Source organism: Lonchura striata, chromosome 17 (assembly GCF_046129695.1).
Source record: "Lonchura striata isolate bLonStr1 chromosome 17, bLonStr1.mat, whole genome shotgun sequence".
Lineage (NCBI taxonomy): Eukaryota > Metazoa > Chordata > Aves > Passeriformes > Estrildidae > Lonchura > Lonchura striata.
This window is the reverse complement of record NC_134619.1, coordinates 13,734,150-13,761,446: the sequence shown is the minus strand read 5'-3', so window position 1 is coordinate 13,761,446 and position 27,297 is coordinate 13,734,150. Positions and strand designations below refer to the sequence as shown.

General features: G+C 54.5%; 1 protein-coding gene across 2 annotated transcripts; it reads left to right on the top strand.

The window, feature by feature from the left end:
- On the top strand, nucleotides 1-27,214 carry L3MBTL1 (L3MBTL histone methyl-lysine binding protein 1). 2 transcript variants are annotated; one of them, XM_077787043.1, is made up of 23 exons: nucleotides 1-95; nucleotides 6,599-6,787; nucleotides 7,000-7,162; nucleotides 9,247-9,470; nucleotides 10,128-10,272; nucleotides 10,410-10,539; nucleotides 11,197-11,320; nucleotides 11,912-11,999; nucleotides 14,019-14,110; nucleotides 14,703-14,807; nucleotides 15,565-15,700; nucleotides 16,164-16,264; nucleotides 16,901-17,052; nucleotides 17,137-17,213; nucleotides 17,575-17,660; nucleotides 18,198-18,308; nucleotides 18,552-18,666; nucleotides 18,923-19,022; nucleotides 19,916-20,113; nucleotides 20,407-20,453; nucleotides 21,157-21,314; nucleotides 21,786-21,848; nucleotides 22,765-27,214. In XM_077787043.1, the coding sequence occupies exons 3-23, from the start codon at nucleotides 7,027-7,029 to the stop codon at nucleotides 22,897-22,899; spliced, it is 2,523 nt and encodes an 840-aa protein (XP_077643169.1). In that variant the 5' UTR covers nucleotides 1-95; nucleotides 6,599-6,787; nucleotides 7,000-7,026; the 3' UTR covers nucleotides 22,900-27,214. The 2 variants fall into 2 exon arrangements, with proteins under 2 accessions (XP_077643169.1, XP_077643170.1); XM_077787044.1 differs by lacking the exon at nucleotides 1-95 and adding an exon at nucleotides 2,233-4,789 and having other exon boundaries at nucleotides 16,173-16,264.
- Nucleotides 27,215-27,297: the final 83 nt, after the last annotated feature.

Sequence of the window (27,297 nt, the reverse complement as noted above, 5' to 3'; positions counted from 1 at the left end):
CCTCCCGCTCCGCGCCCCCCGCACCCCGGGCCGGGCCGGGCCGGGCCGGGCCGGGCAGCGCCGCCGGGCTCGCAGCAGCGCCCGCCCGGGTGCAGGTAAGGAGCGCGGCCGGGCGCCGCCGGCCCGGGCTCGCCGCGTCCCCGCCCGGCGTCGCCGCAGCCCGGAGCCCGCACGGGCGAGGCCCCGGCCGGGCCGGCGGCGCCGAGCCCGGCGCTGAGGGGGGAAGCGCCGACATCGCCGTGCCGGAGCCGCGGAGGGAGCGGGGGGCTGGCGCAGCGGGAGCGGCTCGCCGGCCGCGGCCGGGCCGCCGCTCCCCGCCGAGGATCGCGGCGCTGCGGGCCCGGGCCGCGCTGCGTCCCGCCGGTGCGAGCTGCGAGGCGCTGCCCGCAGGCACCGCGCTGCCCCGGGCCGGCCTCCCCGGACCGCGCCGGGCCGCAGCGCCTCGCACCGGGGACGCCCGGCCGTGTTTCTCCGGGCGCTTCTCAGGCGGCGGGGGAGCGGGTGCTGTCCGGAGCCTGCGGTGACGGCACTGCAGCCCTGCTCGGGGCCCTGCGGCGTGCAGGGCTTTGCTCCAGCCTAGCAGTGCACAAACAGCCCCGGCTGTGGACAGGGTGCTCCACATGGTCCAGGAAAGGTCCTGGACTGATGTTACTAGTTTTTACCTGGATTTCTTTACTAGTTATAAAAGAAAGTAAAACACTGGACAGTTAGAAACAGTTTGAGGTCAGATATCCATCCTGTTTAGATGTTTCCGTCTGCTTATAAGCGTGGAAAAATACCGAACTGTGGCGCTCCGGGTGGTGAGCGGGGCTGGTGCTCTCAGGGGCAGTGGGAGGTGGGTGTGGCGGTCCCTGTTGTCCTCCTCAGAAGTGCCCGGGCTTCAGGCTGCCTGCTGGCCTTGGCGTCCAGCTTGGATGGTGTCACCTCGACCCCTTTGGGGTGGCACATGGGATGGCTGGCAACTGCTCATCCTCTCCACCTGTGGATCTGAGCAGATCTACAGGCCTGAAAGCTGATCCTGGTGACAGTGAAACTCCTGGGGACAGCAGGTGACACCCACCTGAGTGTCTCTGCTTTGTCGTCCGTGTCTGAACCTAAAGCTGAAGATGGCTTGCTGCTTTATTGCCCTTCTCTCTCTCATCTCCATTTCCACAGAACCTATTTTCTCTATTGAAACGTGTAACATGAACAGCCTCTTACTGCACAGAGGGACATTTCATCTGGTTTTGAGATGTTGATAAATACCGTGGCCTACTCCAAACCTCACCATGCTGCTAAAGAACCCAGCAGCAGAACTTTGTGGCCCCTGGTTTGTTCCAGAGGAGGCATTTGCTCCTGGCTTTGGAGCAGCATTCAAGTTTGGAAGGGAAGAAGTGTGTCATCGTCTTTCTCCACTGGGCCACCTGCCTGTGCCAAGGGTGTTCCTGAGTGCTCATGTGTGTTTACAAAGCAAGTATTTTCTGCCATTAGTTTCCTAAACACCTGCCCTGGGCAAGGCCAGAAGACAGGGGAAGATCTAAAGGAGCAGCTCTCAGCCCCACAGGTCTCTGTAGTACTCTGTGTGCCACTTGCAGCTTTAGCATGATCCCAATTAGTGGTCATTCTCACAGGCTCAATTTTGCCACTGGAGGGAATTAAAAATCCATATCTCTGCTGATGGCAAGGATGGGGAAGTTCTCTGTTACGGCTGAGGAAATTCCTGAGAAAAATAATTTACAGAATATTGGGCTGGGGGAGGCTGGAGGCACCTCTGCAGGTCACCTTGCCCAGCCCCTGCTCCATCAGGGCCACCCAGAGCCAGCTGCCCAGGATGTGTCCAGGTGGCTTTTGAGTGTCTCCAGGGATGGAGACTCCACCACCTCCCTGGGCACCTGCACCAGTGCTCGGCCACCCTCCCAGTGCAGAAGTGTCTCCTGAGCTCGGAGGGCCCTTCCTGTGTGTCACCTGGTGCCCGAGGCCCCTGGGGCTGTCCCTGGCTCTGTCCCCTCTGCAGCCTCCCCCCGGGTGTTTATCCCCAGGGATGAGATGCCCTGAGCCTGCTCTGCTCCGGGCTGGGCAGTGCCAGCTCCCTCAGTCTCTCCTCATGGCAGAGGTGCTCCAGTCCCTCCATCACCTTCATGTCCCTGAGCTGGACTCTGTCCAGTCTGTCCCTGTCTCCTGTACTGGGCAGCCCAGCTCTGGGCCCAGCACTCCAGGGCTGGCCTCACTGGTGTGGAGCAGAGGGAAAGGATCCCCTCCCTCCACCAGCTGTGTCACAGCTGCCAGTGCAGCCCAGGACGCTGTTCTGCATTGTTGAAGGAGGGCATTGCTGGCCCGTGGGCATCCTGGTGGCCAGCAGAACTTTTCCTCCCAGCTGGGTGGCTCTCAGCATGTACCAGTGCAGGTTTTAGGAATATTTAAAATTCTGAGAAGCCACTATGTGAATACTCATTAATATTGTTTGAATTAGACTACTTTAAGCCAATTTTGTGATGAACAGAAGCACCTCTCTCGAGCAGATCATGCTTTATAAACACTGTCAGGGCCGTGCAGCAGCTCTGTGCTGGGAGCTGCTCTCTCCATACTCCTCTGTGGCCTGTTGCACACAGCATGTCCTTCCTCTTCCCAAGGAGCAGGTCATTCCCTGGTTCTGCTGTGGTTTGGTGAGAGGGTGTGTGAGGGTATGTGTGAGGCCGTGGCAGAGCTGGAGGCTTGTGTGTACAGCAGCCCTGGAGATGCTCTGCAAGCCCCAGGGTCACTGCTTCAGAATGTGGCTATGCCAACAGCTAGCAATCCCTGTTGCACAGCTAAACCTCTGTGAGCAGCAGGACCAGTGATCCTGGTTGCCTTTAAGTGTGTGTTTTGTGGCCTGTGTCCTTGGTCCTTGTGACTGTGTGCACAGGCTGGTGTCCCCAGCTGTCTCAGGTACTCAGGGTGGTCAGACTCAGGTGCCCTGTGCTGACACCCTTCCCTGCTGGGTGAGAGGCCATGCAGGGACCCCTTCTCTGTGCTGATGCCTTGTTTCCTGAACCTGAGGGTTTGTCTTGGACAGTTCAGAGACACTGATCTTGCTGTCAGAACTGGTTAGGATAGGCTGGTGGGGTCTGGCTGCAGACAGGCTCCATGTGCACAGCCCTCTTACACAGAGCATGGGATTCCAGGAGCAAAGCAGGAGGGAGCAAAGCACTCCCAGATGAGAATTGTCTTGAAAAATTCCACCCTCCAGCAGCACATTGTGGTGCTCTCTGGAGGGACCATGTGTATGTGTGTGGGGTTTCTTGGGGTGGCTTTCCTCCTTCCTGGCTTTTCCAGCCAGGGATCCTTGGCTGTCCCTCAGCAGAAGGCAGAAGTGAGGAGTCTTTGTGGATTAGTTGGGTAGGTGGTTGAGGAGTGGGGCTCATCTGCACCCTCTGTAAGACGTGGAGTAACACCCAATACCAGGAAAAATTGAGAAGTCAGGGCCTCACTGTAAAGGCCAAAACAGCTGCAGCTCCACTGCTGGTCTTTTAAAAGCTGCATTGGGGAGGAGGGGTTGAAGGTTGCTGAGCAGTCTGGTTCTGTTTTGGTTGGGTGGGCAGAGCTTTATCAGATGTCACTGGGACATGTGTAGGCCAAAAGCTTTTCAGACAACAGCTAAAAAAAAATCCCATAAAGATTAATAAAGCTTTTGTTCAATATCTAGGGCAATCAGCAGAACAAATCATAGAATATCCTGAGCACAAGGATTCTGGTCCACCTCCTGGCACTGCACAGACACCCCAGCAATCCCACCCCGTGCCTGAGAGCATTGTCCAAATGCTCCTGGAGCTCTCCCGGGGAGCCTGTTCAATGCCTGGCCACCCTCTGGGGTTAAAACCCTTTCCTAACATCCAAGGAAAAAGTGTGAGTTTGGTTTGCTTATTGTTGTGCTAATTTGCAGATTTGCATCCTGGTAGGCTGGAGAAGGAGCAGGCTGGGTAAAGCCCTGGGCAGCCTGGTGTGACCCCACCCTGCTGGGAGCAGAAGGTTGAATTAGAGACCTCGGATGTTCCTGAATTACCCTGTGATGATACGGGGTCAGGTCGCTCCAGGGCTTGCAGGATCCCCCTGAAGGGATCTCTGGGGCAATGGTACCTCCTGGGCTCTGGCTCCAGGGGCTGAGGCCACCAGGATTGTCTGAGCTCTGGGCATCCCCTCGATGACCTTTTCTCCTCCCAGGGAGCAGGGTTATCCAAAGTGTCTTTCTCCTGCTATGGCAGTGGTGCTAGGGCACAGCTGTGGCAGAGCCCCTTTTCCTCATGTAGCACTCCTGACCTGGAATACTTCACAGCAGGTTGTTTTTATTACAAAAACTAGTGAATTTACATGATATAATTAATATATATTAGTAGTAAGTGTTTGAAGGTGTTAATATTTTTAAACATTTATGTAATATTAAAAATAGTTACTATGTATTGGTATACTTATAGAAAACAAACAACAGAAGTTATAAGTTTATAAATAATAATTTCTAAAACTTTGAATCATTGGGGAATTAGCTGATGACTTTGTATATAGGATTTGATTGAAGTTTTTTAAATGTTTTGTTTTTAGAGAAATTTCTGGTAATTGAATTATTACTAATACTTGTATCTTTATATGGTGGTTTCACTCGTTGGGAAACACTTTTTATAGTAAAATATTTGTATTTATGTTGTATTTGGAATAGTACTGATTTGTACAGTGTCCTTCCAGGGGGTTTTATACCAGGATTTAAAAAACTGTGAGCACCAAACAACACCTCCAACCTGATTCTCAGTCCTCCAGGTGGGGATGGAGCTCTGCAGCCAAGGTATTGTCATGCCCACACCTGTGGGGCCATGGTCCAGGGGCTGTGGGGGTTCTCCCAGGAATGCTGAGTTAAAAGTTTACCAGCGTGTGCTGTGGTTGATGGGAGCAGTGTCGGTGGCAAATTGTTGTCTGACACCACGGAAGCCCCAGATGAGAGGTGGGAGAGCCCTGGGAGCCGCTGAGTTTCAGCTGTGGCAGGAGTGTGCTTAGGCAGCTCATGTGTGGCCTTGGAATAGTTTTGGGCTTGGAATAGAATTTGTGCTCCGTGTGTGCTCAGAGGGTAGGAATTGGGACAAGGAGTTAGGGAGGGAAAGGTTTCCACCAGCAGGACAGAAGTTGCTCCAGCCCAGGGTGCTGGGGCAAGCACTCACACTGCTGCTGAGGGACAGGCGAGGGGAACAGGAGGCACAGTTTGTGGTAGAATGATGGCATTGTTAAGGTTGTAGAGGACCTGTAAGATCACCAAGTCCAACAGTAGAGCAGGGACGTGGGCTGGACGGGCTCCTCTGACTCTTGGAGGGCTCCCAACCCTCTGAGCTGGGCTGCCCCAGTGCTGGGACATGCCCTTTGCTGCAGTGAGGCCTTTCCCAGGAGGCTGTTGAAGGAGGGCTTGGCTGGAGGTTAAAGCCTAAATCTCAGTTGTTTAGCTTTTCCAGTTTAAAGAGCAGCACCACAATATGTAATCCAAATTCATTCTGTTCACCCTGAGCTCACAGTGTCCACAGCATCAGCCTAGTCCTGTAAGGCTGTAGAGAGCGAACCACAATTGCAGAATATCTCAAGCTGGAAGGACACCAAAGGACCATCAAATCCAACTCCCTGCTCCTGGCACCCAAAATTAAACTATAATGTTGACTACTGCTTTGCATTTCCTGAGCAAATATTTGCTCTTGTGTTCACACCAGAGACTGTGAGAAATTCAGGTGAAGCATCATGAACCTGAGCACTGGATCTAGTTGTTTCTCTTCCTTTCTAGGCATTTCCAGTCCCAAATTCTGTTTGAATTTTTAAAAAAGGCAAAAGTTCCCACAAAATGAAGAGCTGTCCTTGAAATATTTGACCCAATGATGAATCAAGGATTGACTGGATTTAAGTGCCAAAAAAAGCAGATAGATTCCTACTGGCTATTAGGAAGCACTGAAACAGGTTGGCTGCTAAATTAATTTAGTCTTTCACTTGGGAGTGTGGTGTCTAGATTAGTTTCTCAGTTCCTTCAATTGTCCTGACACTTAAGAGTGTTTTTCTGCACCTGGAGAGCCTGAAAGGTCTGTGCTGTTTGCCAGTTGACTATCAGGTGTTTCTAGTCACAAACCTGACAGAACTGGGAGAAGTAGATCATCCCCGTAATCTGATCACACCATCCCACTCTGTACCCTCTGATTGTAACACCTTTATCTGAGTGTCTCAAGTTTTAAAATTCCAGGCTTTATCCTTTGTAGCCCAATTCTTAGCTAACCCTCCTTCACCAAAATGATTATCCTGTTTTCCCCTTTCAAATTCAAATTGGATCAGGAGGGGCCAAGACATGACTGTGGTCCTCTCTAGCCCTGCCTCCATCCTGGCAGCAGGTGCTTTGGAGAGGATGCTGCTGCAACGTGGAGCCCCTGGGCCCATGGGTGGGGGGCTCGTCACAGTCAGAGACAGCCAGTCGTGCCCTCGAGGCCCTGACACTTTGCTTCCTCCTTGAGATTCATGGCTAGACAGGTTGAGCATCACTAGCCCCCTGAGAAACTCAGGGGGGTACAGGGACATCAGGTCCCCCCCACTCACACCCCCAGTAACTCCTGTCACTTGTGAAATTCTCTTACAGCTGCTTAGAAGATCGAGGGTGACACCCAACGGGAGAACAGGAAGGGGCCCTGCAGGGAGCTCTGCCTGCTCCAGGGTGGGAGTTGGCAGCCCTCAGTCACAGTCTGTCAGAGCATTGTGGGCCCCCGTGGGAGCCAGGAGCAGCTTGTGGTGGACCTGTTGTGCTCGTGCCATCTTATGGTGGTGCCAGGTGAGAAAAAAATCCTCACCATTTGCAGGCTCTGAGCTGGGACCTCACAACTGGGGCTTTCATGGGGCATGACCTTCATGTGGGTTCAGTGGACCTTTAATACATCTTGCAGGGATTTCTGCTGGAAGAGACCATCCTGTGCAGTCACATTCTTGCTCCTTTGTTGTGTTTATACTGGTATCCAGCTTGATTTGTTCCCCACTGCCCTGCAGGGCCTCGCTGTGTGCCCAGGCAAGGTGATGGACAGCAGGGGGGAGATGGAGGTGGTGAGGAGCACCAAGGGCAGTGCTGCTGGAGAGGTCAGTGTCCACGTGGTCACCACCGAGAGCACTGTGCAGAGCACCCACCTGCCCACCACTGCCTTCATCATACCAGGTATGTGGAGCAGCCCCCTGCAACTGCTGCCTTCCCAGCCTGGGTAGCCCACACTCCTTGGGGAGCTGTGCTCCTCCCAAACCTTGGGAGGCAAAGCCAAGCTGCTGTTGCCATCTTGGATGTTCTCTGTGCATATCCCACATCACTTGGACTGTTTGTGGTCAATCAAATCTTCCTGAGCTTTAAACTGAAGTACTGGTGTGAGGGGCCCTGAACCAGGGCAGCACAGTGTGCTGGTTCCTGCTCTGCAGGGCTGTGAGCTCCTGGACTGCTGCATTAGCATGGAATCCCACAATAGCTCAAGCTGCAGGGGATCCATAAGGATGATTGAGTCCAAAACCCTGATCCTGCCAGGAGCTCCTAAAATGAAACCAACAGGACCAAGTGTTGTCCACACACTCCCTGAACTTGGTGCTGAGCAGCCCCTGGGTGAGGAACCTTTTCCTAATGTCCCACCTGAACCTCCCCTGAGGCAGCTTTGTTCCATCTCCTCGGGTCCATTGCTGGTCCCACAAGGGAGAGATCAGCACCTGCCCCCGGGAGGAAGGTGCAGACAGCAACAGGATCAGCCCTCAGCTTCTCTCCTCCCAGCTGAACGGGCCAGGTGGCCTCAGCTGCTCCTCCCAAGTCCTGCCCTGGGGACCTTCCACCATCCTGGTCCCATGGGGACAACTCCAGCCCTCAGCTGTCCTTTGTGTGCTGAGGGGCCCAAACTATTCCCAGGGCTGGAGGTGAAGCCGCCCCAGAGCAGAGCAGAGCAGGACAGTCACCCCCTGATGTCCCCCAGGGCAGGGCTGGCCCTTGGGGCTGCCAGGGCTCTGCTGGCTCCTGTTCCACTTGCCCTCAGCCCAAAGCCCCTGAGTCCCTTCTCCACAGTAGCTCCCCAGCCTTGGTCCCCATGTCATACAACTTTTCAGGATTATCCCATCCTAGGTGCAGAATCCAGGTCTTACTCTTGTTTCATGCATATGGTGATTGTATTGCCCAGCTCTCTGGTCTGTCCAGATCTCTGTGTAAGGCCTCCTTATCCTAAAGGTTGTCCACAGCTCCTCATAATAAAGTGTAATTGATAAACTTACTTAATGGATATTCTATTCCTCCATCCAGATTATTTATAAAAAAATTAGGAGCACTGTGGGGAACCCCACTGGTGATGGCCACCAGCCTGATGTTCCCCCAGTTCCTGTAAGGCTTTGAACACAACTGTAGGAGAGCAATCACCCACTTGTTCACCTGATGGACAATGGACTGGATGAGCTCTGTACTGGACTTTTTGTCCAGAAGGGTACTTTGACAGGCAGTATCAAGGCTTTGCTAAAATCCAAAAACTCACATCTATTTGCTTTGTTTGGTCAGCCTAGTGGGGTGACCTTTCCATAAGGGGAGATTCAGCTGGTTAACCAGGACTTTTCCTTGTGAACCTATGTTGGCTGTGACCAACAACTTTGTTGTCTCTCCAGTGTTTTTCAGTAACTCCCAGAATAACTTTCTCCATAATTTTACCAAGCACTGTAGTGAGACTGACAGACCTGTAATTATCAGGGTTGTCCTTCTTACCCTTCTTGAAAATTGGGACAATTTTGAGTGCAGCTGACCGGTGTCTTTTAGGAGGTGTTTGAGCAAAGCATGGTTGTGTGTAAGGTGAGATGAGGAGTGTTCTCATCATAGAATATTTCTCATCATAGAAGCAGATCTCCCAGTTTTTCCTGGTGCCTTGGTTCTCACTGCAGAGAGGCCCTAGGTTGCACAGTGTGTTCCCTTGAAACGTAACTTAACTGGAAATTGCAGCCCAGGAGCAAACTTCTGTCACATCAGGGCACTCTAGGCACAGAAACAGTCTGAGATCAGGCTGAAGTAGAAACCCTTGAATGTGGATAGTGTCGTTGCCACCTTCCAGCATGAGCTATTACTGGCTGCAGATTTTTTTGCATCACTCTGCTTCCTTTGTGCTTTGGCCCACAGCAGAGCCCTCACCTGGGAGACCATGTCCTCTGGGATCCTGGGCTGCCTTTGAGCCTTGTTTTCATCAGTGAAGTGTTCTGTGTATGCCTCTGGTTTTTTGTCTCCTTTCTTTCCTTCTCAAGCAAATGCCACTGCCATCAACCTTCCCACGAGCACCTTAGAAATCCAGCGATTCCCCCGGGAGCCGCAGAGAAGCACAGGGGCCGAGAAGCCAGACAGGGGAGCAGGGAATGAGCCCATCACAGCTGCTGTCATTCCCCAGATCAGTGGGGTGCAGACCTGCAGCACAGTCCGTGTGCTGGAGTGGAAAGATGGGGTGGCAACTTTGCCTGGGAGTAACCTGCGGGTAAGTGTAGCCTTGGGCCACTGGGTTTCACCCCTTTGCCTCTCCTCACAGATGCTTGTGCTTGTAAATCCCTCAGCCTGTGCCAGGTAAGGAGCACCAGGATGTGCCATGGGCCTCCTGCACCCCAGCTGGCTGATCCCTCAACTGTGCCAGCTCTTCTTCTGCCCCTGCCATCCTGTGAGCTTAGCACAGAGCTCACCGAGGTGCCTGAGGGGCTGCAGCAGCTCTGCCCTGCACAAGGAGGCACAGGGGTGCTACATGCTGTGCAGGACATTTTCCCTTCCAAACTGTGCTGTGGACTTGGCTCTGCCCTAGCTCCTGCCCTCACCCTGGGAGCAGCAGCCTTGTCCTCATCTGGCAGCAGGTGCCTCAGTGCATGACAGCTTGTAGAATATGCAACCATTTCTTAGCTGCTACTCAGCCTCAGGGCACCTCATCCTCCAGCCACCCACCTGCCAGCTCCAGCTGAGTGCCCAGCACAGGCTGCAGGCAGGGCACCTTCACAGGGCCTGGGGTGCTGTGCTCACCTCTGGGCTCAGAAGAGTTGTCCTCATGTTAGACACACTGATGAACATCCCTGTCCCTCATTTTCAGACTAGCCACCCAGTTACACGTCTGTCCTGCTGAACTTTTTGTTTGCTTTCTGTTCAATGGCAGTTCCGGATAAATGAGTACGGCACTCTGAAGGTGGTGAGTGCTGATAAGATGCCTCCTGTGGAAGCTGTGAAGGAGGGTCACACAGAGAAAGATGGGGACTCTGAGGTGGCACCTACCAGCAGAGACAATCCTACTGTGGCTCAGGGTAAGGGCACCGTGGTGGCACTTGTGTGGTGGGTACCAGCATCCAGCAGATGCTGCCTGCTGTCTCCATGGGTGAGGCAAATGTCTCCTGTGTCTGCTGTCCTTCTGTGTGCCTCACTGTTGCTCCTCTTGTCGCAGACGTGCCGGAGCAGCCCACGGCAGAAGGTCTGTGCCACTGCGATACCTGCGGCCGCAGACACGTGTGGGACGGGGCCCGGGAGGGCAGGGGCTTCTGCAGCGAGCACTGCCACCAGCAGTTCAAAGAAAGGTAAAGGAAGGGGGGGGTCTGTGCCCTGCAGAGCCACATCCATCCCTCTGCCCTCCCTCCCTGCCCTGCTCCATATGCTTCAGCGAGGGTTGGGAACGCCTCTGCCTCCGGCAGGTGCTGGGCATCCCGCGTGTTCCACTTGTTCCTGGAGGCAGGTTGGGGAGGGAAAGCTTCCCAAGGGGTCAGCGCGAAGCATGGGAGCTAGATTTTCTCCTGCCCAATTTGTGGCCTCGTAAACACATATCTGCTGGAGCAGGAAGTTGCTGCAGTGGGGGCTTCCAGGCTGAGCAGCAGTGGAAGGCCACAGGTCACGGGGACATTTCCAGTCCTATTCCTGACCACTCTGTGGCTCTCAGGACTTGTTTTCCAGCATCTCCGGTGCAGTTTAGAGCCCTGCTACTAAACTAGATCCCTTTTGATTTATCCCTGGGTTCAGGTTTCTAACACCCAAGTGTGTCAGGGTGACTCTGGCCTGTGCCCTGTCTATAACTCTTGACAACTTACGTGTGTACATCCCCCCACAGGAGGGGTGGGGGCACATGTGAGTAAGAAATGGGGGGACAGTGACTGTCCAGCAGCCCCTCCCTTAATGAGACCCCAGGCAGTGTCACTGTGCTGCACTGGCTGCAGTGCTTGGCCCTGCCTCTCTCTGTGCAGGTCTGTCATTGTGGAAAACTCTGCCAGCAGCACCAATGTCACTGAAATCCTCAAGCCTGTGAAGAAACGAAAGAGGAAGGACTATCAGAGCCCCTCGGAGGATGAATATGAATCTGAGCAAATGGTAGGACAAATACGGGGAGGGGGTGGGTGCAGCCAGTGTCCCGGGGACTGGAGGCCAGCCCTGTGTGCACAGATCTCATCGTGCTGCTCAGGGCTCTGTCAGCTGCAGGTCAAAAGGGAAACAGGTTGGCCAAAATGCCAAGAAGACTTGAATGTGTGGAGATGAGGGCTCCTAGCACCGGGCTGGTTGTTTGGCATGTGGAGCACTGAGGCCTGGGCAGTGCCAGACTGTCCAGGCTGGGCTGTAGGTAGTGACCACTCTCAGCTACTCTCTTGTGTCTGGGCCACCAGAGATAGGGTTGAAGTAGGGGAGTGTCTGTGTGCTAGGTGTCTTGGGGAAGGGAGAAACTTTGACAAGGTAAGGAAGCTCTGCTTGCCAGCCCTGACTGTCTGTAGCAGGTCCAGTCCAGGTGTGATTTCTACCAGTCCCTGCAAGCTCCCATCACCAAATTCTCTGGCAGTCCATTTCTGGGCCACACATTGGTCACACTGTGGACCTTGTTGGGGTGCACTATGGTCCTGGGCACCAGTGTGAGGATACAACACATAGCAAAAAAACTGTGGGTTCTGTTCTGTCTGCTCTCATGTTTAGGAGGAAAAGCAGGATGAGAAGAAAAGCTCTGTGGAAGACTCTGCCATGAGCAATCTGGAGGCTGAGGCGTGGAACGGGAGCCAGCACGGTACGGAGGGCAGGGTGGGCTGTGGGATGAGCACTGCTGCTGGGGCTGGGGGGTCCCCCTGCAGGGTTGGACCGTTTTGGTGCTCCTGCAGGGTCAAACACTCACTGCAATGCGCTGGCATGTGGTCCTGAAGGCGTGTGAGCTCCTCTGCTTGCTTGATCCTGCTCTCTCTGTCTCTTTCCATTTCTCTCCTTTCCTCTCTCTCTCTCCATGGGAAGGGGGCACCGTGCTGGACAGAGCTTCCTGTCCCTCCCCTTGGGAGCTCAGTTTGTTACTGGCTCATGGGCACTGTGTTTGCTCCCAAGAACACTGTCCTGAGCACAAACAGGACTGCACCACGTGTGGCTTTGCCCCTCTTTGGGATGGGCTCATGGGGAACTTCTCTTGTGGCATCAGGAGCTCACAAGTTTGGGAGCTGCTCGTGTAGGTGCAGTGCCACTGAAGCCCTGTAATTTGGGGTTGTCTCATTCTGTGGGGATCTATTCCATGACTGTATCAGAGATCTCAAAAGCAGAGCTGTCGACATGGAAGGAAAGGAGACAAGCTGAGGGATGCAATGCTTTCTTGGTTGGCTTTTTCCCTGCAGTGTCAAGCAAAATTTTGGGAAACACTGAAAATAAACATTTATGGGAAACCTTTTGTCTTTGAGTACTGAAAGTCATACTCAAAATAATTTTAAAACTAAACTGTTCCAACTTCATACTCCTCTGCATAACCAAGTGGAGGGACAGTGGCAGGGTCCAGGTGTCATTAACACCTGGTGTTACAGTGAGATCATTAAAAAGAATCTCAGATCTCATACCTGCTTGTCACTCTGAGCCCTGAGCATGTAACCTTCCCTGCTGCATACAAGTAAGCAGTGGTGGTCTTTGTTACTTCAGCATTTTATTTTCTCTTAGAAGTACTTCAGCAAACAAAATACACACCTGGCTGCCTCAGTGCAGCAGTCAGTGTATGCTCTGACTCTTGGTGTATTTGCCATTTCCCAGAAGTACAGAGCTTATACTCACAGATTGCCCAGCTATGCCTGGCACTTTTTCTGTGTCCTAAAGAATAGTAAAAGTGTTTTTCAATCTGAAGATGTCAGCAAAGCAAGTTTAGTTACCTTGTTCACTGAAGTTCACCTTTAAATTCTTCCCTAAGTTTCTGTTTTTTTCCATCTCTTCCTCCCCTAAGCCCAAAGGAGGAAGGAGTAGATATGTTTTTCCCCTGCATTTCTAGCCTGCCCTTCCTGAGGCTGTCTGCCATAGCTGATCTGCAGCTGGAAATTCCTCAGCTCTGGAATAGGCACAGCACCCCTGGAGTCCTTCAGCTCCTGCAAATTAGGGAGACAAAGAGGCTGGAGAGCAAGAGACTTGGGTTGTGTCTCTTAGGTCTTGGGCAAGGCCTTTGTGGCCTTCTCAAAGGCATGAAGGCTCACCTCCCTGCCTATGAAGAGACAGTGCTGTCTTCTTTGTCATGGGCAAACACATCTCTAGGGCATCAGAGTGGCCTTGCTGTGCCACGGGGACTCAGATGTCTGTCTCAGAGCAGAGGATGGCAGAGCTGGTATGGGAACCTGCTGCTGGTTTGACTGTCTAGGAGGCCATTGGAGCTGGGAATGATTCCCAGACCTGTGCATGGATCCTGGCTTCCACAGATCCATCCTCTGTGGACACAGCATGTGTTCTGGCTGGAAGAGGGTCTGGTCAGGTCTGGTGTCCTGATGGCTCATCCCTCACACTCCCTGTAATCCCAGACTTGTTGGAAAGGACCTTAAAGCCCACCTTGGTTCTACCCCCTGTCATGGGCAGGGACATTTTCCACTAGCCCAGGTGCCTTACTAGGACATGGTTCAGGATATTCGGGTCATGGGGGCTCCTGGCTCTGCCCCTCGTCATGCAGCTGGCCAGGTTTGCTGGAGAAAGGGCTCTGGCAGGATGGTGCTGAGCTTTGCAGGGATGCAGGACCCTGTGTGAGAGTGGGACAGGGCTGGAGCGGCCCCTCAGCAGCGTTTGTGTGCGTTTGTGCTGCGCTCAGGTGCCAGTGAGGAGAAGAAAGAAGGCTGGTCTTGGGCGTCCTACTTGGAGGAGCAGAAAGCTGTCGCTGCCCCTTTAGATCTCTTCCAGGATGTGAGTTGGGATTTTCCTGTCTTTTTCCCTCTTTCATCTTCTCTTTTCTTTCCCTTTTTTTTTCCCACCCCTCCTCCTTCTCCTCTCTTCCTTGCTTCCCTGTTTTGTGGGACTCTGAGCAATAGCCAAGTTCCCATTGTCACCTGGAAGTGCCTGGGCCACCTCCAGTTCTGATTTGCCCAGAGTCCCACTCCCCAGCAGGTGCTGGCCCCATCCCAAACACCCCACCTTTGTCTAGGACACTGCTGTGACTCTGGCAGGGTGGTGGAGCCTTTCCAGCCCTTCCTGGAAGCCAGGTGGGCTCCCCTGAGGCTGTGCTGCAAACAAGTCAGGCCTGTGTCCTGCTCCCCCAGCTGCAGCTTTTACCCCAGGGACACCTTGTCCTGCCAATAGCAAGAGATGTAAATCCGTAAGGAGGTGTAACACTGTTTTTTTTCCTATGGGAAAAAATTAAAATTTGTATGAAACCTAACCTGTGGCCCAGAGTCTCTTGGTCCCAGCAGCTCCCATTGCTTGGTGGTTGCTCCCCTGGTGGGTTCTAGACCCAACTCCCTGTGTTGGTTTTACATTGTAGTTTAATTTTTATTTCCAGTACCAAGTAGCTTCCCAGCACAAGAATGGCTTTAAAGTGGGGATGAAGCTGGAGGGGATCGACCCGCAGCACCCATCTATGTACTTCATCCTGACAGTGGCTGAGGTGAGGAGCCTCCAGTGCCTGTGTTCCTTGGTTCCTCCTGGCTCCCACTCAGCCAGAGGCTCTGGGGCAGGGGAGCTGCTGCCAGATGGCCCCTGGAGGAGACAGGGCCTGACACTGCAGGAGATGAGCTGCTGCTCCAGCACCTCAGGCAAACAAGCTGGGAGTTCCCTGCCAGCTTGGAGGAACAGGACACAGCACTGTGGGCCTGTGATGGTCTCTGTCACCCTGACACAGGACAGGGAGAAGGATTGTGGTGATGGCAACAGCATATGTCCCTAAGACAGGTCTGAGCCCTTGAGGTGGAGGATGTGGAGGCATCCCGCTGCTCTTCTTTGTGTCCCTGTAGATCCACTTTCCACTCAGCCACGTGGCAGCTGGACCAGCTTTGCCTTGCAGAGCTCCCCAGGCAGCCAATGTGGCATTTAGCCAAAATCTTTGCATCAGCAGCTTCCTAGGCTGCAGAAAAAGGAGTCTGTGCACTTGCTGGATCCAGCAAGGTGCTCCACCATGGCATTTAATGCACCCTGAATATCCCTTCTACGGGCTGGCTTGTGGTGGCTTTGCACTGACCTTGCTCCATGCTGGACACCGTTTGGGACTGGTTTGTGCCTCCCAGTTTGGGCACTGGCCTGTGACTGACTTTTGGCTTCCCAAAGTGACCCATGCTGAGCGGATGTGTGGGAGGGGGTGTGATGCTCAGCCAGGGACAGCAGCAGGTCTCCATGGCTCTTTCCCCCTCCTCCCTCCCTGCTGGCAGGTGTGTGGCTACCGGATGCGTCTCCACTTCGATGGCTACTCGGAGTGCCATGACTTCTGGCTGAATGCTGACTCCCCTGACATCCACCCTGCTGGCTGGTTTGAGGAGACGGGGCACAAGCTCCAGCCCCCCAAAGGTAAGGAGATAATTCAGCCCCGGTGTTGGGTCCTGCTGAAGGAGGGGGATGAAGACTGGGCCAAATGTAGAGCTTGAGGTGGGGACAGGCTGGCTCCATGGGGCTGACTCCACGTTGCTGTACTGGTGGAGTTCCACAGGACAACATTTCAGGCACCCATCTCTGTTTGCTCACATTCTGCAGCAAATCCCTGATGCTCTGGACCTCCCACTGCCACCAGCTGTGCCCCAGGTCAGGCCGGACCGGAAGAGGAGCTGTGTCCTTCTACCCCACTGCTCATGTTTCCTAACACCCCTCCAAAACCACCCATCAGCCCTCAGCCATGGGCTTTGGGCATCCCAGGGCTGCTGCAGATCCTGCTGCAGCAGGATATGCTGGCAGGGTGACAATTGTTCAGGGATGGCCAGGCTTGCCCTCACATCCTCCTGGCTGTGAACTCACTGCTCTCATTTCTCTTCCTGAGGGGTTGTAGGTTATAAAGAAGAAGAATTCAGCTGGACAAACTACCTGAAGTTAACAAAGGCTCAGGCAGCTCCTAAGCACCTCTTCATGGTCCGAAACACTGTGAGTAGCAGCATCGCCTTCCTGCCAGAGCCTACAGGTTCAGGTGGGATTCTTCCCCTCCAGCTGAGCAAAATGCTTCCACCAGCACTGGGCTTTGGTTTGTCCATCCCACACCCCTCAAGCCCACAGTGCTCAAGAGCCAGGAGCATGTGTCACACCATTGCTCAGGATCTGTAGCAGTGTGTGTGATGCAGTGTTTTGCACAGAATCTGGATCCAAGAAATAAAGGCAAGGAAGGGAGAAGGGCCCCATCCCAGCTCTTCCTGCCATGCCTGAGTCATTGGTTGCTGCTGACTGACCACAAACAAGTGGTTTGAGACAAAGCAGAACTAGTGTCAGTTGGAGGTTTTTTTTTTTCTTGGAATTTACTAGTTATAGAAGATCCTGAGGGTCTGAAGATTATTTTTTCTCTTTGTTTGTGTGGCCCAGCTGAGTTATTTACCCACTTCCTCTTTCCTTGCACCGCAGCACGCTGCCCATCTGGGAGCCTCAGTGGTCCCAGGCCTGTCTGGAGGTCAGATGGGGTATGGCTTTGGGAGGGTTTGGGCAGGTGCCTCCTTGCAACAGGCATAGGCAATGGTGAGGAAGGAGCTGGGGCTGCAGCTCTGAAAAAGCCCTGCCCCTCTCTCCTGCCAGCACGAGGTTTCTCCAGGCTTCAAGGTGGGCATGAAGCTGGAAGCCGTGGACCGCATGAACCCCTCCCTGATCTGTGTTGCCACAGTGACTGACGTGGTGGACAATCGCTTCCTGGTGCACTTTGACAACTGGGATGATACTTATGACTACTGGTAAGTGCACTGAGGCTCTTGGGAGCCAGTGGTGGGGAGACTTCCACAGGGAGCCCTGTGTAAGAGCTTGGGTATATTTTCTAGGTGTGATCCCAGCAGTCCATACATCCACCCAGTTGGATGGTGTCATGAGCACGGCAAACCCCTCACACCTCCTCAAGGTGAGTCAGTGATCAGTCAGGTGCAGCCTGGGAGTGCATCCCCTTGGGGACAGGCTTTTCAGGGTGGCATGGGGGTCCCAGTGCACAGACCTCCTGCCAAGGCTCCTTTACACATGTTCAGGTGCAGCATGGTGCTTGTGTTAGGCCAAGTCTCCATTCAGATACAAGGAGGACCTCAGCTGTTTCTGTTCCTTGTACTGTGGGTTGCATGGTCCATGAGAAAATAGCAACACTTCTTGGTGTCTCTCAGGTTCCCGTGTGCCCAGCAGATGTGGTTGGCCCTCGAAGGCAGTGGGGCATTCTGTGGTACTTTCTGAGTTCCTGCAGGCGTGTCTCACCTTCTGCATCTTCCCCCTTCCAGATTATCCTGATCCTGACAACTTCACCTGGGAAAAGTACTTGAAAGAAACTGGAGCATCTGCTGTCCCAGCTTGGGCCTTTAAAGTGGTGAGTGTCACATCATCTGCTCCACCCCACCTGGGCAGGAGTTTGCATTTTCTTCATTGTCAGGCCTTTGCTTTTGTGACAACTTCTAGTGATGTTCTGTATTCTTCTGCCAGAGGCCTAGGCTTTGGATCTACACTCACAGAAATCAGGGGTATCCTGGGCAAATAGTTCAAATTTGGGAAAAATGAGGAGTATGAGTGTGCCCTCAGCTAAACAGGGACTGAGTGATGGGAAGAATTTTAGGTTTGCTTGATTAGTTTTTGTGTCAAACTACACCACCAGCAGCCATGTCCAGCCAAACGTGGTTACAGTATAAATCCCCAAAATGTGTCTCTTAGAGACCTTCTTCCCTGGAGCACATCTTGTTAAAGACAGCTCAAATGTTTCTGCTTTCTCCTGTTGGCACTGTAAGCTGGGATGGCTCTTCCTGGGCAGGCCAGGGCTGGGAGCTGGGCTCGAGTGGGACACAGTGCTGGGAAAGCTGCTGAGGGGGCAGGAGCCTGAAGCTCTCTGCTCCCCCTGACTGGGCTCTTCCAGCGCCCGCCCCACGGCTTCCTGGTCAACATGAAGCTGGAAGCAGTGGACAGGAGGACTCCTTCCTTCATCCGAGTGGCCAGTGTGGAGGATGTGGAAGATCACAGGATAAAGGTGGGTGCTGGAGCATCGGTACTGAGCCTGTGTCCAGGCTCTGGGCTGGCTCACTTCTGCCCTTCTGCTCTCTGGGACTGTGCAAATGTGGGCAGGTCCCAGTGCCTGGCTCCAAGAGTGGAGAGCCTTGTGCTGCACTTCAGCTCTACCCTGCTGCTTGCTCTCAACTAGGAAGGCTCCAGAGCTCCTCTGAAGAGAGGTGTCTTGGCATTTGAAGGGTGACCCCTCTACTTGCTTCCCCAGGTCCATTTTGATGGCTGGAGCCATGTGTACGATTTCTGGATTGATGCGGATCATCCGGACATCCATCCCATGGGCTGGTGCTCAAAAACAGGACACCCATTGCAGCCTCCTCTCAGTAAGTGCTGCACCTGTGTCAGCTCCTCTCCACAGGGCACAAGCACGCCAGATACCTCTGTCACTGCCACCTGCCCGTGCACTGAAACAGGAGGGCAGGTTCTGGCTGAGAATGGGCAGGGAGGAGAGGCCACTCCATGGATTTGTCAATTGGAAAAGCCCTCCCTGTTTGGTGCAGGCAGGGAGCCCAGAGCCCTGGCTCTGCCTGGGCTTGCAGCTGTGACAGCCTTTCTCCTGTTCCTCTCCTCTGGCTGCAGGGCCAAAGGAACCAGCCTCCTCTGCCCATGGGGGCTGCCCAAGCCTTGGCTGCAAGAGCATCCCTCACTCCAAGAGCTCCAAGTACAGCTTTCACCACAGGTGAGCTCTCTGGCACAGCCTGGAGGGGCACAGCTTCTTCCCTGCCAGGCTGGGCCAGCTCTTCCTCTGCTCTTCCTCACCTGCCACCCCCACCAGCATCCAGCCTTTCCCTGCACTCACCCCACACCTGGCTCTGCCCCCTGCTCCCCTGGGCAAGGCCCCGGGGCAGAAGCAGAACCCCAGTTGCAGTAACCCCTGTGAGCCCCTCCTGGGCCTGTCCTGTGTCCCCAGAACCCCTGAAGGTGTCCTGTGTGCCCACCTACCACGGGCACCTGTGGGCTATGGAGAGGATAGTGCGGATGCTGTTCGCTGACACCAGCTGTGAGAATGCTGTCCCCCCACCCCTCCTGGATGCCTTTCCCTGTCAGGCTTTGAGCTGGGAAGTCCCAAGAAGGAGCAGTGTATGGTTCCAGCTCCCTCACTTGAGGGGCCTTTTCCAAGGGAAGCCAGTCTAGTGCCAAGCCCAGCACTAGGCTGGTGTCAGGAAGAGCCAGTATGGTGGAGTATCTGTGAGGATGGGGAGGGCAGGTGTGCCTCCTGGGGGTTTCTCTGCTGGCCACACTCCTGGCACATGCTTACTGCTCACTCTGAGGCTGGTCTGGATGCCTGTGGGGGCAAGGGAAGATGGAGACTCTGGGAGCTCCGATGAGCTGCTCAATCAGCACATGGGTGCCTTGCCCAGGCTTGCAGGTTTGTATCTGGAGGGACTGGCTGTGCCCTACTCCTGGCCCCAGCAGCCTGGCTGTGGGAATTTGCTCAGCACATTTTTCCTTTGCCTTCCATGGCCAGGGCAATGGCTGCCCATGCTGGGGGGCAGAAGCATGGCCCTGCTGGCTCGTCCCCCGATGCTGCTCCAAGCTGCGCCCAACGCTTGTGTCCCCTCTGTTCTCTAGGAAGTGCCCCACACCGGGCTGCGATGGCTCAGGCCATGTCACGGGGAGGTTCACAGCCCATTACTGCCTCTCAGGGTGCCCGCTGGCAGAGAAGAACCAGGGCAGGCTGAAGGCTGACTTGTCTGACACCGAGGCCTCGACACGCAAGAGGAGCCCAATGGGTTTCCCTCAGCGAAAGAAATCTCGGCACCACGGGAGGTAAGGTAGGGGCACGGGCAGTGAGCCCCGTGCGGGGAGGGCCCCTGTGCCACCACTGCCCGCCCTGGCAGGGCTCACCAGGCCGCAGACGCTCCTTGGCCTCGGTCCTGCCAGCTCTGCCAGGCACCTCTCTCACTTTTTCTTCCCACGGTTTCTGGTTTGGCTGTCAACCCTTTGGGTCAGGGCCCAAGGGGTCCCTGCTCCCTCTGCTGAGGTGTTGCTCTGGGCGCTGGGGAGGAGGGCCCTGGGGCCGGTCCCAGCCCAGCTGGACATCAGTCTTCCTGTCTCTTTAGAGGGAGACCTCCAAAGTACCGGAAGATCCAGCAGGAAGACTTCCAGAGTAAGTGCCATCCTCTGCCATGGTGTCATTGCAGGGCAAGGCTGGAGCAGCTGGGGTGGGTGGGGGTGCTGGGGAGGGGTCTTGGCTCACACAGGTCCACCCCAGGGAGGGGCTGTGGTCAGCTGCCAGAGGTGACCATGGGTAAGAGATGTTCCTGCCTTGTGCCAGGGCTCACAAAGCTCCCTCGGTTTGGCTCTGGGGTTATGCCTGGGAGTCTTTGAGTGCTTTAGAGCATTGAATTAGGATCCTCTCTATGACACTGTATTTTCTGTGCTGCTTTGTCCTCTTCAGGCAGGGATAGTGGGGAGTTGTGCCCCAAAATTTCAGTGTGGTTGTGAAGTGCTAAATTATTACTGCCACACAGAAACTGATGCTGGACGACAGTTGGCTTGGCATTTAGTTCTGATGCCTGACAGAAGCAGATGCCTGATGTATATTCAATCCAGCATCCCTTTCACCGTGGGCTGTCTTGCCACCTACCCCACTGCTGGGAGTGAGTGGAAAATGAATGATTAAAGGTCATGAGAACAAGGCAAAGCCAAGCTTGTCTGAACTTCTTTTCCTAGGATCCCTATTCCCATCTAAGTGAACACTTGGATACACTGAAACCCTGTTGACTCAAGGGACAGCTACTAGCTCTTGATACCTGCATTGGGATGTTCCTGTCTTTTACCTCATATCACACGTTGTGCTTTATCCCCAGCTGTTTCTTCAGACAATGTGCACCAGTCGCTCTTCATGTCTGCCCTGTCCGCCCACCCCGACCGCTCCCTGTCCCTGTGCTGGGAGCAGCACTGCAAGCTGCTGCCAGGGGTGGCTGGCATCACAGCAGCCACGGTGGCCAAGTGGACCATTGATGAGGTGAGGTGCTTTGGACAGCTCCATGCTGGCCCCTGATGTGCTGGCATGGCTGGGAGCACCCTGCCTGGCTGTGCAGTACTGTGGCACACGCACCAGGCACTTCAGTGGCCACGTCTCTGGGCTAGCAAGGCGGGGTCTACTGGACACGTTGTCACCTTTGTTCACTTTCTTCATGGCTTAGTGGTGGCCTTGGCAGTGCTGGTCAGTGGTTGGCCTCGATGATTACAGAGGGCTCTGACAATCTTAAAAATCCTCTGATGTCCTTGTGAGCCCCCATGGTGCTCCTCTCAGGCCAGTGCCTGTGCCTGGGGCCAGGGGTAGGCTCTGGCATGGGAGGGCAAAGCAACTGCATCCTCTGCCCCAAGAGCCCCGTGGCACCTTGCAGAGCTCAAAATATGAGGATGTGGGATTGGGGGGGGTCTCCAGCCAGAAACATTGCTCTGTCTTGACATTTCTCTCATTTATTCCAAGGTTTTTAGCTTTGTGCAGACTCTGACGGGCTGTGAGGACCAAGCCAAGCTCTTCAAGGATGAGGTGAGAAGGGTTGGTGGCTGAGAGCAGGGGGTCAAGGACCGCTGTGTGCCACTAGGGCTGGGAGGAATTGGCCAGTGGCCTCCCTGCAGTGGCTTGCTGCTGGATGCTAAGGGCACATCCAGCACCTGGCAGTGGTCCTGCCCTGCAGCTCCACTGCATGGGAGTGTGCAGCCATCTGGCTGTGTCCATGCAGGGCAGGAGGGAAACTGCTGAGCCTGTGCTGCCCTGTTCTCCCCGCATGAGGAACTCATGGGAGGGCCTCTCTGAGGGGATGCAGATGGGGGGCAGGAGTAAGATGGTGCTGCAGCCTGAAGAGCACCATCACCTCCAGTGGGGAGCTGCTCCTCCTCACCCTTTCATCCTTCCCCCTCTGTCCCTCTCACCAGCACAGCAGCTGGGTGGCACTGCTGCCTGTCAGGGTCGGTGTTTTTGGACCCTCTGTGGGCAGATGTGGTGGGGGTGGCTCTGGCACCCGACACCCTCTGCAGCACCCTGGCTACAGCCACTGTCACAACCTGTCTGGGAATAGCCCCTGTGCTTTAAGGGTGCTCAGGCAGGCAAAGCTGAACCGGGGCAGCGTCCACGAGTGCTGGTCCCTGGAGTAGGGAATGGACAGCTGCTTGCCCAGAGCAGGTTGTGGTGGCTCTGTGCTGTGCCCGTCGGGCTCCAGCACAGAATCCCAACCTGGCTGTAGTGTGGGCTCCTGGGATGGCCTTGGAAGGGCTTCTCCCCCTCTGCCCTGTTCCTGGGCACATGAGCTGCCAGCTGGGCTTCCCCTGGGGAGTGCTGTGGGTGGGCCCTGCCCTGGTCTCTGGAGTCACCTGTGGTTTCTGCCCAGGTCATGCTGGTGCTGGCTGTCCCCAGGAGTGCCAGCCCAGGTTTGCAGTAGTACCTGTGTCCCTGCTCTCCTTCCCAGATGATCGATGGCGAGGCGTTCCTCTTGCTGACGCAGGCTGACATCGTCAAGATCATGAATGTCAAGCTGGGTCCGGCACTCAAGATCTACAATGCCATCCTCATGTTCAAGAACGCTGATGACACCTTAAAGTGACTTCTCTTGGCCCAGCCGGGAGCCTCCCTCATCACTGGTGCTGCCAAACTGTCCAGTCAGGACAGAGATTCCCCCAGCCGACTGCAGCTTGTCACGTCCTGCTCGTGTCCTCCCGGATGCCACACCTTGCCTCTCCCACCAGTCCATCTCCCACCGTGTTCCTTGCACGCTGCCCTTCTGCAGCGCTGGGCCCAGGCTGGCTGCAGGCCTCGGGGGCGGTGGCAGGAAGGAGGGCAGATGTGGCACTGGCCTGTCTTGGTGCCACAGCTGTCCCCACTGTGTCCTGCTGTGCCTGCACCGGGTCGGAGGTGCTGAGGGCCAGGGGAGCACTGTGGAGGGTGTCACAGCAGCGGGCTGACACCTACTCGAGTCACCCAGGCAGGGCAAGGGACTGACTGCCTGCACCCATGCTCACACCCACTTAAAGGCTGCTCTTGCCTTTGCTCAACAGCTGAGAGAGATTTGGGATTTTTCCCTCTGTATGATCCTCTGGGGGTACTTGTACTAACATAATTTCCAAGGAACATTCTTTAGGAGCTTCTGCTCATTTTGCCTTTTTCTCTGAATTCTTTTGACTTTCCCTTTTTAAGGCCAGTTGATGACTGCTTTGCCCCTGCACTGCACTGCAAACCAGTGGCCACCTCTTGCCCCTTCAGGTAGCAGCTGTCCTGGCAGCTGCTCTGCTCATGACCATCACCTGTGCTTTCTTCCTCTTTCCTGAAATTCAGCAGCCCCAGGGCCCTGCCAGGCCAGGGCTGGCTGGGTGCAAAAAAGGCTCCATTTCTTCTTGTGCTTCAGACTGTTTTGTCCAGCACTTCTCTGGGAGAAAGGATGCTTGGATAGCTTGTTCCCCCTGTACTATTAAAGAGTCCTTTACAAAGGAAGTTGGGCCCACTTTGGTCCTTGTCTTAGAAGCAAGGCCCTCTCTAGGATGGAGACAGCTGCCAAGGACAAGAAGCATCCATTGCTCCAACAGGCAGATCACAGTCACTTCTGGAGGTGTTCCTGAGTTGGCTGAGTCAATTCTGCCAAGCTGCCTTCTCCCCACTCTTTGCCCTCACAAGGCACCCAGGTTTTGCTGTCTGAAGAGCAAGATCTTTTGCTGTCCCTAGATCCCTTACCTGCAGAGCTAAAAGAAATCCAGCACAGAACTGGTTTGTTTCTGTCCTTTTCAGAACATAGCACCTTTCCAACAGGGCCGCAGGCAGTTTGGGAATGTTCATGTAACACTGTCCCTTGTGATGGAGGAGGGAACAAAGGGCTGCAGAGCCAGAAAAGCCAACATTCCTGGGGGTCCTGGCATAGTTCCAGCAGCTTCTGATAGGCTCCTGTGCCTCCTGGCAGTCCCCACACTGGTCTCCATGGTCCATCACCCTGGCACAGCTGCTGTGGGAGCTGTTGGAGCAGGGGTTGGCCATGCAGTGCTGCAGGATGGCCACCTGCCCAGGCATCCAGTCCCAGGTCCACTTCCTTTCCCATTCCCAACAATGACATTCTAGTAATAAAACAGCTTCCTCCCTTTTCCAGTGCCCAAAGACAGGGATGCAGAGGTGTGAGCAAGTGCACCAGCAATGTCTCCTGGAGCTGCACTGCCCTGGGGAGACACTGTCACATCTGGGTCAACCTGTTTGAGGCTTCCCATGGAAATGTAGCATTTTGACTCTGTTACTGAATATCTGGGGTCATGTTTGACCTGTTCTTGAAACGTCTGCTGCTTGCTCTTCCCACAGGACTTGCAACTTGTCCATGCCTTTGTTTTGTCATTGCTTGGGTTTGATTTAGGCAGCTTTCCTTCTCCTTGCCTTTTTTATGTCCTTGCATCTTTTCAAGCACTGCAGTGTGGCCAGCTGTGGAGAGGGCGAGTGGGAAGAAACAGCTGTGTCCCCGAGTCACAGAGTCACTCCCTGAGCCACCCTTCATCTGTAGGAAGTGGTGTGGAAGTTGGTCTCTTCAGCTGATGGAGAGTCTCTTTCTAGGCAACTGTGTGCTAGGGGAAAAGAGGAGGAGGCCTGGGACCTTCAGCCCAGGCTGTGAATGGTGCTGAGACTTTTCCGTGTTTGATCTGGAATGAAGAGGCTCCCTCACACTGGACATAGACCTTGAGTGTGCAAGGACCTATTCTAGGAAAGCATCCTGTTCTCATCTGCTGTATTCCCACATGTGAAGTTGTTCCTCCTGCTGGGGAAGAGACTGAGCACCATCCCAGGGTGCTGGGAGAGGAGCTGCTACCCAGGCATCACATCTGAAACTACTGTGAAGGAGGGAGAGCCTTGTGTCTCACAGGGCTGCCTGAGGGAGCAGAGGTGGTGAGGAGCTCAGAAGATCCTGCTGAAGAGGAGCCATGAGCCAAGCCCTGGCTGCCCTCCAGGGCTGGGTACAACCAGCACCACTGGCTCTTGCTCTGCTCCTGGGTGCAGCCAAGCTGTGCTCTGCCTGGGCACCAGCCACACAGGCAGAGGTGAATCCCCCCACTGTGCCAGCCACGGCACCACCTGCCCTGGGCTGTCCTCACCTTCCTCTTAAAAACAGACATGACCTGGACTGGACTGCCAGGGTGCTGCCCCTTGTCTGGGGGGGTCTGGCAGTAGAGCTGGAGCCCAGGTCCCCACCAGGTCTGAGCTCTGTGCCGGGAGCAGCTGTCAGGAGCACCAGTCCCTTTGGAAGGGTGGTGGGAGGTGGGAGGCTGTGTCACACACCTGCTGGATTGAGCATCACTTCCTCAGCCTCTCAGGCTGATGTACCTGATGGGGTACAAAGCTGCTGGATTTGTCTGGGTGAGGGAGTTACAGGGTTTGTAGGTGGTCAAGGGCTATTTACTGTTAAAACTTATAACCTTCTGTGTCCTTTAAAACCAAACCCAAAGCATCGTGTACACGTGGATGGGTGATTGTGGGGGTACCATGACGCCATTCCCCTGCTGTTGGTGTGTTGCTGTTTTAGGGTGGGGGTCTCTAGGGCTGTGGAGGCAGCAGATGCCCATCCCACAGTCTCATGTGATGTGTCCTCTGTGAGCAGTTGATCCTGGTCCCAGCAGGGAGGCCCTGGTCCCAGCAAGAAGGAAGGTTTGCTGCACCCCTGGCCTTGGTAGGTCCTCCATCCCCACAAAGCATTGAGTGGGAATTCCCCCTCAGGGACTGTTAAGGACAGTTGTGACCAAGGCAGAAGCACCAAAGTTTTCTGTCCTTCCCCTGTTGCCTGACCAGATTCCTCACAGAGACGTTTACTGCTGTGTCACTAACAAGCCAGAGAGGACAGTGGGCTGGGTCTGGCCCACACGTTCTTCTCTGGGGCCTTTCTGGGAGTTGTGACTGCAGCCAGCATTTCTAAGTCAATGAAGAATTCTACAAGTCGAATGTTTTTCTGAGTGAAGGCCCCCAAGTCTCTGTTTCTGCCATTTCTGCCCCTGCAGCTGGTGTAGGCAGGGCTTAGCTGGAGCCATGGGAGAAGTCCCACTATGTGCTCCAGCCTTAGTTTTGGGGTGTCTCCTGTGGGGGCTGGTCTGTGGCTGACTCTGGGTGTGTGGGAGCAGTTGGAACCTCTTGGGAAACTGTTTTCTCCTCCTTGTGGAAATGGGCAGCACTGGGACAGTGTGAGCCAAGGTCTCCATTTCCACAAGAGCAGCCAGCCTGGAGCTCAGCAGGAAGGGTGGCCGTGCCTGCCCCAGCAGAGCACAGCCACATGCCCTCGCCTTCCTCCGCTGCTCTCCATGGCAATCACAAGCACTTTCAGAAGAGAAATGCACCCTCCAATTGTTTAGGAGGGCTGGGGGCTTAGGGCACCCGCTGCCACAGGGGCACATCTGGGCCTGTGGGCACGATGAGGTTGTTGGAAGAGGGAGCCAGGAGAGGGGTGTGACTTTGCCACTTGGGTTCCTCACTCCTCATCCTCCAGGAGAGCTCCTTGATGCAGAGAGGGAAGGACAGGAGGGCTACAGCTTGGCTCCCTTCTTCCAGCCTAGCCCTTCCTTCTGGGCCTGAGGCTCGCTTGTACTTGGAGGGGGGAATGGGAACCATATTGTGGAGGGAGTGTGATTATGATAACAAAAGCTTTTTTGCACTTTCATTCATTTTGCACTCTTTCTTAATTTCTTTTTTTCTGTGTTTTTGATATCAGCGCCTCCTCCCTGTGTTTTCATAATGAAAATCCTGTTGTAGCCAGTGCAGCTATTCTGGAACTGTGTGTCCTGAATGTACAGTAATTTAAAGGCTCTATATATATAAACTTATAGTGGTACAAAGGTAAATTTATATATATAGATGATGGTGTGATGTGTTTTGTCAGTGTTTTAAAATAATAAACAAATGTGAGCAACAGAGGCCTGTGAAGCAGGAGTGGTCACTGCGCTGTGTCAGCAGTCGCTGCAGGGCTGGAGCAGTCACTGTGCTGCAGGGCAGTGGG